This window comes from Lipotes vexillifer, unplaced genomic scaffold (assembly GCF_000442215.2).
Source record: "Lipotes vexillifer unplaced genomic scaffold, Lipotes_vexillifer_v1.1 scaffold791, whole genome shotgun sequence".
In the NCBI taxonomy this organism is placed as follows: domain Eukaryota; kingdom Metazoa; phylum Chordata; class Mammalia; order Artiodactyla; family Lipotidae; genus Lipotes; species Lipotes vexillifer.
Genome location: NW_006793445.1, coordinates 929,931 through 944,010, shown reverse-complemented (window position 1 = coordinate 944,010; position 14,080 = coordinate 929,931). Strand labels below are relative to the sequence as shown.

The window sequence follows — 14,080 nt, the reverse complement described above, 5'->3', positions numbered from 1 at the left end:
GGGGGGGCGAGTGAGGCTCGGGACCACAGCCTGGCCGAACGGGAGGCCAGAAGCGGTGTCCCCTCCACCTGGCGTCCCCAGTGCTGACCTCGGCTCCCGTGAGGGGCAGGCGGCCCCTGAAATGGGGGAGAGGCCTCCCCGGTCCATCAGGTCCCCACGTGGAGGTTGCTGAGCTGACATCCACCCAATGACCCGCTCTGTTGCTGACCCCCAAGTGGCCAGATCCATACTTTGCACATTCTTGGAGACCAGGAAGACCAGACCACCTTTTGGTAGGTTTCCAGCAACCCTGCCCCAGGCCAGAGATCCCTGCGGTTCTAGCGAGCTCTCCAGAGCGGCTGTGTAAATGGGAGGCTCCCCCGAAAACTCCCAGGCCAGCTCCTGGGCTTTGGGGCGTCAGAGCCGAGAAGCTGTGTGACTCAAGTTTAGCATCATCACTGCCCCTTTCCAGAGGCTTTTGTGATTCACCTGGCAGGAGAGTCATTTCATTCTCTGTATTTTTATAGAAATTTTAAAAATATATTATGGCATAATTTTTTTTTTTCTTTTTTTTTTTTTTTGCGGCACGCGGGCCTCTCACTGTTTTGGTCTCTCCCCTTGCGGAGCACAGGCTCCGGATGCGCAGGCCCAGCGGCCATGGCTCACGGGCCCAGCGGCTCCGGGGCATGTGGGATCTTCCCGGACCGGGGCACGAACCCACGTCCCCTGCATCGGCAGGCGGACTCTCAACCACTGCGCCACCAGGGAAGCCCCTACGGCATAAATTTTTAAGTATTTAATCGTTCTGCTGACGCGTGCAGATATGAATGCGTGAAGATATGCGTGCTTGCATATCTTCTCCGTATTAATAGCTATTGTGCAGATATGATTCTAAGGTACAAAAAAATACTACCTACTTCAGCTTTTAAAATCTTTGCCGCTGTTCTGAAACTGAACTTCGGGGACTTGTTTTCCCCTTTGGGATGACTTCATAGAATTCCTCTCCTTTTCCCGTGGGTTAACACGCAGCGTTACAGGGAAAGGTCACACCCCAGTGTTTCTGTGATTAGTCCCAGCGGGCAGGCTAGGTGGCTTGTCCAGTGACTGTCGTGACAAAAGTGAAAACTGCCAGAACGAATGGGCTCTTCGTGCAAGTAGAGAAAACAGACCAGGATTTCGGTGTTTCTCCTGCCATCGTGTTATGTTTCTCCTTTCCCTCGACGCTGCAGGCCGTTCCTCAGTTATCAAAGGATGTACTATGTGTTCATACAAATGCTGTCCAGCGGCCCCGCCTGGCTGGCCATCGTCCTGCTCGTCGCCGTCAGCCTCCTTCCCGACGTCCTCAAGAAAGTGCTGTGCAGGCAGCTGTGGCCCAGCGCCACCGAGAGAGTCCAGGTACCGCCCCGGGCGCTGTGGGGGCAGCCCTTAGAAAGGGGAGCGGGAAAGGTTTGGGTTTGGAAATGCGGTCAGTCCACCGTTACTAACGAATTCCATGATGACACGTGGTTTTACACCTGAACCTAGATGACCAGTGGTTAGACTTGAGCGGCTAGTCCCTGAACTAAGAAAAAGATTAAGAGAAAAAGATGAAGCCAATACAAAAGGCAAATTGGTTTTTGTACATTTTTAAGTTTTTTCAACTAATCATTACCTTGAAGGTAAAATTGCATTATTTTGAGGGATGGTGAATTTGGCTCAAACTTTAGCATTTATTTTGGAAAATTCTGGTTATGAGTAGTTAGGGCTGTTGTTTTCCACCCTCCCAAATGGAAGCCAACAAGGTGAATTCTGGATTCAGGAAAGATGAGAGATACGAAGGATGCCCGGACCGGCATCAGACACAGATGGTACTCAGAGCTTCCCAAGAGTACTCTGGCCCTCCCCAGGGTTCCTGGGCAGGGGTTGTCCCCCGTCCCCTTACCCCTGTGACCCCCCGCTACCCTCTCACCCCTGTAACTTGCCCTTGGAGGTGTAGGCCTCAGGAGGAGGGGGAAGGATGCTAGTGAGAGGGCAGAGGCCACAGCAGGGCCCGTTGTGGCAGGATGCTTGTCTCACCTGTAGCAAGGTGCTTGTGCAGGTGAAGGGGGTGGGGCATGCAGGTGGGGAGGGACAGGAGGGAGGGTGACAACAGGAGAGGGCGAGTGGCACGTCCTGGGGCTGAGTCACTGGGAAGCTCAGGGGCCCCGTGGTGTCAGTCCCCAAGTGCTGTTGGCCGGCTTTGGGGTGGAAAGCAGTGGACCTCCAGGGGCTGGAGCTGCAGTCAGGGCACTTGCCCCCACTCCCCTCCCAGCAGGTGACGGGTCGGATGGGCAAAGCCTTCAGGTTCCTGGTGCTGGTTTAAAATGCTGAGCGCAGTGCCCCAGCCCTGGGGATTCTGCTGGGTTTGCAAAGTCGGTGCCCAGACGAACGCAGGAGGGGTTAGTGCAGGTCCACGTCTGACAACTTCATTACGAGTTGCACAGTCATCCAGGGCCGTTCCCGGGCAGGACACAGGCGGGAGTGCGAGGGGAGGGATCCCGCCCTCCTGGGCTGGGCTGGGCCGGGCCGGGCCAGGCCGCGGGGGCCGGTGTGGCCTGGTTTCCAGTGGCAGCAGGGACGTCCGGAGGCTGCCGCGTGTCTCACCGGACTCACCGCCTTTTCTTGTCTCTTCCCTTCTTCGTTCCTTTCGTCTTCCGGCCTCTTTGCCCAAATAACCACCTTGTTTAACGATGTGCATGGCCTCCTGACCTCTGACCTCTGACCTCTGGGACCGGCAGACTAGGAACCAGTGCCTTTCTGTCGAGCAGCCCACCGTCTTTATGCTTTCTCAGACTTCCAGCAGTCTGACTTTCTAACGGAACAAGGTGACGCTTTTCTGTCTTTTTGCATGCTTGGGACTCAGTCGCAGGACCGCACAGGGTTGACGGTTAAGCTCGGAGCCGCACTCGCAGGCCCGCCCCAGGCAGCACTGGGCCGCTGGCGTCAGGGATGCAGGGTGCCGGGCTCCTGCCGTCCGCGCCACTGACCGGTGCCTGCACGTGTCCCTGGGGAGCGTCAGAGCCCGCTCTGCAGGTGGGACTGAGGGCCTCCGGAGAGGCCAGACTCAGGCCATGCCACCGGGCTGCAGACAAAGCCAGGACAGACGTGTTTGGGGTCAACTTTTTTACCAAAGTCCCTCTTAACTTTTTTAAAAAGTCTGATCATTTTTAGAAAAAGGTGCTGACCTTGCCTTAAAGGGCCGTAGCGCCTCTCTCTCTGGCACATAGAGCCATTCACACAGTTTTCTGTGGCCGCTGCCCAGGATCGAAGGCGTTTCGTCCAGAGCCAAGGCTTCAGGGACACGGCGTATCTGTTTTCAGTTGTTTGTGTACCTGATGCCTCGTTTCTGTGTGCTCCGAATCAGGCACACTTTGAAGACCTGTGTTTGGTGTTACTGCTTTACTAAGGCAGCTTGCTTAATGGGAAAAATGCCTAAAGCAAAAAAAAAAAAAAAAAAAAGCCTTTTTCTTCTTTTAATAACTGTTCATACGCCATACAGCTTTAGCACTGTTTTTTAACCACCAGGATGGTACATTTTTTAAGTTCAAGTAATTATTGGCGATCGAAATTTTTTTAATCTGATGCCATCAGAATTTGTTAGGATAAGTTACATCATTTCATCTTGCTGTTCACACACTTGAAAACATTCAGGATGAAATTATTAGGAACATTTTAATAAGTCACAGGAGGTGCCATATGAGATTGGTTAAATCATGCCAACTCGAGGCTAAAACCAAATGCCTCTGACTATTAATGGGGTTCATTTAGAGTTGATTTGCAGAAGCCAGACTCTGGCCGCTTGGAGAAGGGCCCTGAGCTCTGTGTCCGTAGCCGCGGCCGTGACCCCAGGGTGCCTGGAGCCTGCACTCTGGGCACACACGGGGTCAATGTGTTGTTGCTGGAGAACCGTCCAATGTCTGCAAAACTTAGGAGGAACAAACACTTGACTAGCCCTTTTGTGGGACGTACTGCGTTTGAGATGGATGGCTTTTTCTTTTCACCTGTCCTATTAAAGCGAAAAACGTGGCAGACACCACGTGTGTACACACATAGGTCATTTATATATACGTGTGCATTTCTGGTTTCTGCATCCATTTGTACGTACAGTCGTGTGTGTTTCCGCCCCTGCAAAGAGCAGCCACCCCAGCGCTTGCCTGCTTCACCCCGTCCTCGCCAGAGAACATCGTGCAGCTCAAGCTTGTGATTCTCCAACTCCTACAGTTCTCTTCTTCCTTGTTACTGAGAAACTCATACAGTTTGACTAGAAAATCTCAGTGTTCAGATGCCTGGCCCCGCTGACCTGTGGCCCTGCGACTCCTTGGACCTCCCAGATTCTGGTCTCAGGCCAGGACTCCTCTGTTTGACCAGAGACGGGGCCGAGGGACAGGGTCGGGCAGGCACACAGAGGGTGACAGGCAGGTGGACAGAGCGGGACAGAGGGACAGGCACACAGAGAGGGACAGAGGGACAGGCAGGCACGCAGAGCGGGCTAGAGGGACAGGCACAGAGCTCCTCCCTTGGGGCCGGGTGCCCGCTTGGGGAGCCCAGCCGTGCCGGGGTGGTCTCGGGGAGCGGGCAAGGCCGTTAGCCAACGCCCCACTCTGGGCAGCAGCCTCCCCGGTGGCCCGGCCTCCCCTCCGCGGGCTCAGTGTCTGTCCTCGCCTTGCAGAGGAGCTCGAGCCGCCGAGCCCCGGCCGACGCCGCGCCAAGCCCTGACCGGCCTCTCCTGATGGACCCCGAGCCACGGCCGAGGCGCGAGTAGCTGGTGGATAGGTAACGGCCGCCCGCGGGCAGCCCGGTGTGCTGTGCTCTTGCTGACTGCGCGGTTTTCCTCCAGAGTTTTGCGTGCTGTGCCGTGTCTGTTAGGTTCGTGGTCACAAAGAAAGGCTTTTACACACGTGGGTTCCATCCCAGGTAAGTGGCCCGCCCAAGAGGCCGGCCGCGTGGGCTGCGTGCCGTGCACATGCACGCAGACGCCTGCACACCTGTGCAGCGCACACGCCGGGCGGACATCGCCCCACACGTGTCCGGTGTTCAGCGTCCAGAGCGCAGTTCATTCATTCTCGTCCGTGGTGGTGGGAATGGCTTCACCTGAAAGGTCCATCAGGAAAGACCACCTTTCGAAGTAAAAAAGGGGATCTGGAGTGAGCGGCCCGAGCCTTGGCCGGGGCAGGTGTCCAGCAGAGCCTTCAGTGTCCAGAGCAGGCGTCTCCCGCCCGGCTGCCCCTCCCCTCCCTGCCCGTTCGATCCGAACACACGTAGGGGCCGGGTAGGGGAAATGCCTCTGGGGGCGCTGGGTAGGGCGAGGTCAGCATCCCCATTAGAGAAACCGCAGCCAGTCCGGGCCCAGGGAGGGGCTTCGTGTTTTCACACGTGTCTTCTGCGGGACGGTGGGCCCGAGAAAGGGACACGATCACAGCCGGGACGGTCCACATGCCTCCTCCGTGTCTGGTCCAGCTGTGTTCAGGGGAGCCCAGGCCGGGGCAGCGAGGGCGGCAGCCACGTCGGGGCGTCGGGTCAGACGACGGGTGCTCGATGGGATTCTCGCGGGGGTCCCGGTACTGACTCTGTCCTTTCTGTTCCCGACAGACCGCGTGCTTGGTGTCAGGACCACCTCTCGGGAGTCACCCCCTTGCCTCTCTGTAGACCCCAGCCCTGGGCAGCGCCCTGGGAGGGCGTGGGGGCACCAGGCCCCTTCCAGCTCAGCCTCTCCCACTCCCTGCGTCCCCACCCGGCTACAGGCCCCGCTCCCGTGGCCCAAGGGGAGACCGGATGCACGGATCACGGGTCCAGCCGCTAAGAGCTGCATGGTGAAGGGGGCAGGACAGGTGTCTCCGGGCGGCGACCAGGCAGGACGCACGCGAGGCCTCGGTGCACCCCGTGGGAGCAGGATCTGGGGGGATCGCGGCCCACCCCCGGGTGAGGCCGCACCTCGACCTCCTGGGAAGTGCAGCTGAGCCTTGCAGGCGGGGTCGGGTCTGGCCCCTCCTCCCGGGCCCCAAAACCTCTGCTTTCGGAACCAGCCCAGGGACACCTCAGGACCGGCACCCTTCCCGTCCGTCCGCTGCTGGCACCGGGACCTGCGGTAGCAAGGCTGACTGCGGACGTGTCAGGTCCCACGTCCCTTCCTCTGCGGGGCTGGGGCCTGTGTGCTTCGGCACCGCCTCCTGCCTCCCCCCAGCTGCCTATGCGAAGAGGGGAACCTATCCAGTAAAGCTTCCGGCACAGGTTCCGGGCAATTCATCTTCCTGCTCCCGAAGATGCGGCTCACCGGGGCGCCCTTGCTGCGAAATGCCCGTTTTGGGGGTTGAGGGGAAGGGTGGGGTCTGGGTGCCGGAGGCCAGCCTCTGGTGTGGTGCTTAGGCCCCCATTAAGAGTGGTCAGTCTCCCGGCGGTGTTGTCCCCCAGATCTGTGTCAGGCCCACAGGTCTGACAAGGTGGCCTGGGCGACCTGAAAAGCAATATCGCTGCCCTCGCCGCCACTGCGCTGGCTCTGACCTAACCCTGCTCTGCCGGGGGTCCTATCCGTGTCTCCTTGGGGGGTGAACCGTCAGAAGGCAGCTGTGCTGTAAACTCCCTGTGACTTTCCTGTACCAGTATCTTATTTCTGGAAATAACCCATTCGACATAGCCTTAATAGTCCGTAAAGAAGACATTTCAGCTTGAGATTCAGAGGGTAAAACCAATGGCTTTTTAGGAAAGGGTCACCCAGAAGCTAAACATTGCCCCCGCTGGATGCATGGGTGGGATTTAGGGATGTTGGTTGGGGAGTGAACACTGAGTCTGCTTCCGAGATGCTCGACGTTAGGGGTTTCAGGAAGTTCAAATTTCAGTTTGATTGTATAATGTTCACCTATAAACTATTTGTTTAAACGAGGGGATGAGTTAACAGCAAGAACAAGCGAACACGGGTAGTCGGGGTGAAGCATAAACATACCAAAGACTAGGATGATGGACGTGGGGCCTCCAGTGAGACGGGGATGGGAGGGCGTGTCTGTCTGAGGGTCCTCCAGCCTCCACCCCACCCCCTGTCACTCACACTCCACGTCCAGTGTGTGGTCCACACTAGACCCTGCAAACAATGGTGTGTGCATTTTTACAGTCGTTTTTAAGAACCTAAAATGGGTATAAATGTAATACATGTGGGGGACAGATTCTCTGTACGTTTAGTTAACAAATTGTTTGTAATGTATTTTTTTAGAAATCTTAAAATTCCCTTTGCACTGGAGTATCTTCATAGCTGTTTTATTTGTTAATGAATCATATCTAATTTTTAAAGTATGTTTTTAAAGCTTTTATTTTTTAAGTTGATGACATTTTGGCCACTTTATATTTGAATTCTGATGAACATTTTGGCTGAATGTCTCAATATCTGATGAATGTGAATTTTCAGATTTGATTTTATTCTCTACGCCCGTTTATTTTTGGTGTTTGGCGGTAGTGAGTAGCTAAAAGGCATATTTAGAGTATGATAATTTGCTCTGCTCTCTCTTCACAGTTCATTGCCATTTCATCTGCTTTTTATCTGGTTTTTAATTTCTATCCTTCAGCCTTAAGATAGAAGCTTCTTGACGGTTCTGTGTCCTCTTTTTGCCTCTATTGAGATGGTTACCATTTACCTGGGATAAGTCAAGTCTCCTTATGAGAGTTACTGACCTTTACATGCTCCAAAAAGTCTTTTTTAAATTGTTTGGGAAATTATTAAATGACTGTGCCTGATGATTTGAAATAGGCGAGGGGCATGAGATCAAAAGTAAAGTCAAAGGAGGGACAGAAGAACCCACCGAAGTGACATTTCAGACAAAATGAGATTCCCACCTGACAGTGGGCAGTACTTACTTGCCTTACACTAACCTTAAAGCAAGTAATTTAAGTATTTTCCTTAGTTTTGCAAATCTTACAGCTGCACGTTAATCACTTATTAACATTTCCCCCGTTGGTCCAGATGTCTGGTTCCTGACCCACACGCCATCCCCCAAAGCAAGCTGTCTGTAGGCCGTGTTGCTCCGGCCACCTCCGTGCTCCTGCTTTCAGCTCCCGGCCCCCCGAGGCCGCAGTTGCACACACATCCCACGTCCTAAGGGGACCCTGCGGGCGCCTCTGAGCCCCACCCTCAGGACAGGTGGCTGCCAGCAGCCTTCGGACCCTCCCAGCTGCAGCGTCCCTGTGTCCGGAGCTGGGAGTAAAGACCCTCTCTTGGCAACTCCTGTTAGAACTCAAATCAGCCCATTCCTGTGCCCTTGATTCCATGGGGTGAACGCAGACCAAATGACCCGCGCCCCTCTCCCCCGGGGCGGGGGGGCCGTGGCCCCGTGAGACCCACTGGTGACAGTGCCGGGCCACGGGAGGAGCCCAGGAACGCCACCTTCTGCAGTAGCAGGCTTGGCCTGGTGAGCTTTTGCAGCTTTGACTACAGAACTGCCTTGCACACGCTGTGTAACTGTTCCTAAGCTCATGGGCACCAACCAAAAGTTCAGGGTAAAACCCAAGGGAAGTTTCCGGCCTTTTTCTTTAAAACCACCGAGCTCATCTGTTTTGCACTATTGATGACGTAATACAGCCACTTCTGCTTTATCCTAAAATTAATGGTATTTATTTGACAGCTCAGTGTAACAGCTGGCTCTGCACTTTCTTTGGGAAGTTTCCCATTTGTAACTTTAAAAACAGGAAAAATGTCAGCTGGCAAATGCATTCTTTTTTCCTTTTTTTTTTTTTTTTTTTTTTTTTTTAGGGCAGGTGAATGGGGCTGAGAATCATTCTGATTGTGTCTTTTTTTTTTTTTTTTTTTTTTTTTTTTTTTTTTGTTAGAGGGCAGGTGAATGGGGCTGAGAATCATTCTGATTGTCTATAAACAAAGCTTTAATGAAGATGTGTCAGAGTGTTATTAAAGTGTGATTCTACTTTTGCAGAAAAAAATCTAAAGATCAGTTTATATAGCTTTATTTTTTACCTTATCGAAATATACAGAATTTTAATATGCGTATATTGTCTCTGACTCAAAGTTATAATGTGTGTCTGCATTGCTGTTTAAAATGTCCATTCATTATGTAACGTAATAAAAGAATCTTCAAAAATGTATTTAACACGAATGTTATCTCTAGGTGTTGTCATCATAAATACTGGAATTTATTTTTAAATTATTGAATATAGTAGGTACGTTTAAGATAATAAATCATCCTCCAAACAGTAATGTTTAATTGATAATTATTTATTAACCTGCTTTGAAAAATTAAATTGTGATTTAAACCAAATCTTAAATTTCTGTAGAATTTATTTTGTATGCTACTGTTTTTAACTTTTATTTCTGTAGATAAAGTATATCTTCATAATACAAATTATGATTGGACTTTTCTGCAGATTATCTAAGCAGGAGACCTGAATCTGCTTGCAATAAAGAAGAAAGGTCTGGATTAGTTTCTTTACAAATTAAAAAGATCATAGAAGTTGGTCTTAACTTTCTGCTAAGAGGACCTGCCGGGTAAACACTCTCAAAGGGAGCGTCTCTGTTTGGGATGAAGTGGACGGCACTGTGCGAGCTGGTGCCCTGGGAACGTGTGGGACCGGGTGCCTCACCGAGGCCGAGGGGCGCAGAACAGGAAGCTCAATGTCGGGTTTTCTAGCGCTGGGATCCTGCCCGTCCCCCTCCGCCTGGGACCCCTTTCCATGTGTATTCCTCCCCTTTCCCTCCAGGCTCTCCTGCCTTCCCCGCTCTTATCCAGGCCCCGGGCCCCACAGGCTCGTGGGCAGTCGGAGGGAGGGCGGGTTCTGTGCGCCCAGCACCGCCGCGCTCGGGTTCCTGCCTCCCCAGCCCTGGCCTCCCCGGCCCCTGGCCACTGCTCCCACCAGCACCAAGCTCCCTGTCTCCTCTGAAAGCTTCAACCTCAGAAAACTCCACACATCCTCACACCAGGTCTCATTCCTGGGATTAGGGGACCAGGGTGGAGCCAGGTCGAGGGTCCTGAGAAAGGGCCTCCCTGGACTGGGGCAGGACTGCCCCTTCAGGGCCGACTGGCTCCCTGGGAGGGACCGGCTCAGGCCTCTGGCTTCACCGGGCACAGTTCTAAACTGGGGGCTTTATTCCCGGCTCCCAAACACCATGAAACAAGCACAGAGCCGGGGCGAGTAACTCACCCTGAGTGGGTGACCTTGGCTGTCAGACCAAACGCCAGCAGCCAACACAGCCACAGACGCGACAGGAAGCAGATGCTGCAGGTGAGTCGGAGTCCCGGGGCTGCCGTTTGCTGTGGTCCGGTGTCCACACCTGCCTCAGGTGACCCAAACGTGTGACAACGCTAACCTCGGCAGCTGGGAGGAGCGTGCTCGCCTTTCAGAGTGACCAGCCTGCACGCCTGTGTTCACGTGAACACAGCCCTTTATTCTACTGGGTCGTATCCCAGCTTGATAAACACCCACGTTATTAAGCTTCCGCTTTCATGGAAAAATCTTAGAAACACACAATTTCTCAATTCCTTTCTTGCACTAAGGGGATACCACTAAAACTGTATCTTCCCCACAGAAAATGCTCGCCCCTTTGTACATTTTTATTATTCAGGCCGTTCGAATAATTCAGGAGCATTTAATTAGCAATTTTCTAATTCCTCATAGAGGGACATTAGTCCTAATCAAGCCTGACGGAGACCCAGCAGAAATCGAGAGATGCAGCATCTTTAATCAGATGAAGAATTTCTTTCTTAAGACATCAAACCCCACAACTAGTGGACAGGTGTCACGTCTAAAGGCGATCTTGAGTCAGCGCTTGACACCAGAGAAATTTACACTCAACGTCCCACACAGCACATTCTTCACATTCTTCAAGTCCCCCGTGTCTTGGTTACATCGTGTTGTGATGTGTGTGCTCCACTGACCCATCAGCAAGGCGTGAGGACTCATAACACCCCAGAAACCAGGAGAAGGGCTGTGCCTTGTACCTGAGGGGCCTATGACAGACCCTGTCCCGATTTATTTGTTAAAACTTTAATGAGAAATATGGATTACTAGCTGTATTACTTATTAAGAGTATGTATTATCCTTTAAAATTAGTTACACAGGGACTTCCCTAGTGGCTCAGTTGTTAAGAATCCGCCTGCCAATGCAAGGGACACGGGTTCGAGCCCTGGTCCGGGAAGATCCCACATACCACGGAGCAACTAAGCCCGTGCGCCACAATTACTGAGCCTGCGCACCGCAACGAAGAGTAGCCCCCGCTCGCCGCAACTAGAGAAAGCCCGCACGCAGCAACGAAGACCCAACGCAGCCAAAAGTAAATAAATTAATTCCAAAAAATAGTTACACAACATCATAATTTGAAAAAGTTCACTCATCAGTGCTCTTATTCACTTGGTTTTTACAAGATCCAAAGAGAGAGAGAGGGTTGTAAAATAATTAACAAAATTTCCTCTGAGACTCAGATAGTTTCAGTACCTTTAGAATTTTAAAAAGACCTACTGTAAAGTCTCAAAATATAAGCCAAGTATCAAAATAAACATGGTGCTTTAATTAGCTAAGACTTTGTCTTGTTTATGAATGATTACAGTTCCCAAATCCTTATAAACTAGTTGAGCAGAAAATATATGTGTTGTTAGGGACATGAAGGCTGAAACACAGACCAGCGACACTGAATGTTTGAAACCGGAAGACTGGCTATTGCTGTAGCACTTGTGGGTCGTCTTTCAACAGTTAAGAGAAGGCCATTCCATGGGGACAGGACAGTGTGAAGGAATCACCGGGCAGCACAGTAAAGCCACTTGGAAGAAAATGTGGCTCCTGTTCCCTGGGGCTGTGGTGGCCCACAGCTCAAACACAGGAACTGACTGTCCCTCAGTCCCCGAAGCAGAAATCTGAGGTCAGGCTGGCTCCCTCGGGGCTGGGAGGGAGCGTCCGCTCCTGGGGCTCCTGGAGACCCTGTCCCTGCTTCCATCAGGCAGGCGTTCCCCTGTGCATGTCTGTATCCCAACGTCCCATCTTTGTAAGGACGTCCGTCACATTGGGTTAGGGGCCCACGCTGATGACCTTATTTTACATTAGTTGTGTCTGTAAAGACCTTATTTCCAAATGAGGTCACATTCTAAAGTGCCAGGGGTAAGGATCTCAACATACCTCTCTGGGGAGACACAATTCAACCCATCAGTCTGTTTGGGGGGATCCGTGGCAGGGCACTCGGGGGTGACCACGGAGGCCATACCCTTGGGATGCACGTGGGGAGGGAGCAGCGGGCGGGGGGTGGTTTGAGGGCAGAGCTCAGCTGCCTCCCCACACCCGGGGCTGCTAACTCACCGCGGCCTCCACGTTGTCCACCTTGGGGTGCAAGCCCGTGACCACCGTGGGCCCAGCGGGTCCTGGGGGTCCTGCCCACACCGCGCTGGTGTTCACAGCCCGACTGATTCGTTCCAGGGGAGCCGCCCAGCGCAGCAGCCAGCACGGGGCCTGGGGCCTGCCCGCCCCGCCGGGCCGCAGCGGAGCCGGGGCCCCGGGCCCGAGGCGCCTCAGCTCAGGAGGAGCGGGGGGAGGGAGGGTCGGGGCCAGGATGCTGCCGACTGGGGGCCCAATGGTCCTCCCCGGCCGGTTGGGTCCCCGACGCCCTAGCGATTGGGGTAGGCAGCCCCCCAGCCCCCCAGAGGGATGGCCCCTCAGGGCTCCTCAGGACTCCAGAGGACCGGGTCCCGTACCTGGCCTCCCGCGTGTCCCAGGGGACCCCAGGCTTCCGGAGAGCGGGGCGGTTCTCCCCGCTCGGGTGTTATTACTGCCTTTAATACAAATTTCTCTGTGGGAGCAACGCTTTCCACAAAGGATTTAATCTCAAGCGGCAAAGTTCCAAACTCCCCGAGCGGCCATCAGCACAGTGACGGAGCGGGGACGCCGTCCCAGGACGGCCCTCACACCTGCCGGGCGCCCGCAGGCCCGAGCTGCGCAGGGTCCAGGCCGCGAGCCCCGCCTCCGAGGAGCCCACGGGGCCACGGCCCTGCCCGCCCGGAGGCCCTGCTCTGCCACACCCTGGGGGCTGACCCCGCGGGAGCGGAGGCTCCTTAGGCGAGCAGTCGCTTAAAGCTCAGCTCCTCGGGGCTCTTTCTACAACTCCATTTGTGATGCTAATTTCCTTGCGCTTCCCCGGGGCCTCGGGGCCTGGAAAGCCAGGAGAGTCGGCACAAAGGGCTCACTAGGCCCCAAAGGCCGCCGCCAGCAGGGCGCCCGCCGGGCTTTTGTTCTGGGGATTCGCTCCCCCCCCCGAGTTACGGCGACTTTAATGAGCCCTGACCATTTTCTAAGAGCACAGGAGTCTTGGGGCGTTGTCCCCCGTGTCCTGTGTCCTCCCCATGTCGCTCACCACATCCCCAGGCAGAAAGCCTTCACGGGGAAGGAAAGGGGCTCCGGGCTCGCTGGCCTGTTTCTGGGTGCGGGCGACTGAGAAGGGGACCCAGGACCCTTCGTGGGACGCCCGCCTTGGGGCAGGTGGGCTTCAGGGCGGAGTCCGTGCTGCCCGGCCGTGGCATCTGAGCCTGCAGATCCCCTGACCGGGGTCGAGCGGGTCAGCGACGGCTTCCCCTCGTTTCCGCACCAGCGGTGCTGTCTGTTCGCACGTCTCGTACAGAGCCCCTCCCGGGCGTGCTCGCCGCCAGGCTGCCTCTCTTTGGACTTTCACGGCTCTGGTAAGTGATACTCAGCCTCTGGGAGGGCATCCCAGTGACCCAAGTCCTCGGTGTGTCATGGGAAAGAGGAACGTGGTCTTAACAGTTCAGGACCCCACGCTGGCACATCTGACTGGTCTCGAGGCCCTTTGAGAGGAGGCACCTGTCTCCAACCCTGGCAGGTTCTTGGGGGCGTTTCCAGTGGACCCCTCCACCCCCCTTCTGTGGAGGAAACCATCCAGCTGGGGGAGTTCCCTGCCTTTACCGTCCTGTCCCCTCAGGCCACCCTCCTCCTGCAGCGGCCGCCGCTGCGCCCGTGAAGGAGCTGGTGCCCTGTCCACCCAGGAACCCTGCCCTCCCCCGCACCCATCCCGTGGGAGGGGAGCCTGCCCGCCCAGCCCGGCGCCCCAGCCTCCGCCCGGGCTCCGGGACGCCGGGGAAGTGCACGCGGACTTGCAAGG

The 14,080-nt window shown here is 54.7% G+C and overlaps 1 protein-coding gene across 1 annotated transcript in view; it reads left to right on the top strand.

The window, feature by feature from the left end:
- ATP11A (ATPase phospholipid transporting 11A) overlaps nucleotides 1-4,759 on the top strand; it is a 60,961-nt gene extending 56,202 nt beyond the window's left edge. The window contains exons 27-28 of the mRNA XM_007466365.1: nucleotides 1,209-1,374; nucleotides 4,667-4,759. Of these exons, the coding sequence (XP_007466427.1) occupies nucleotides 1,209-1,374; nucleotides 4,667-4,759 (259 nt within the window). The remainder of the gene's footprint in view (nucleotides 1-1,208; nucleotides 1,375-4,666) is intronic.
- Nucleotides 4,760-14,080: the final 9,321 nt, after the last annotated feature.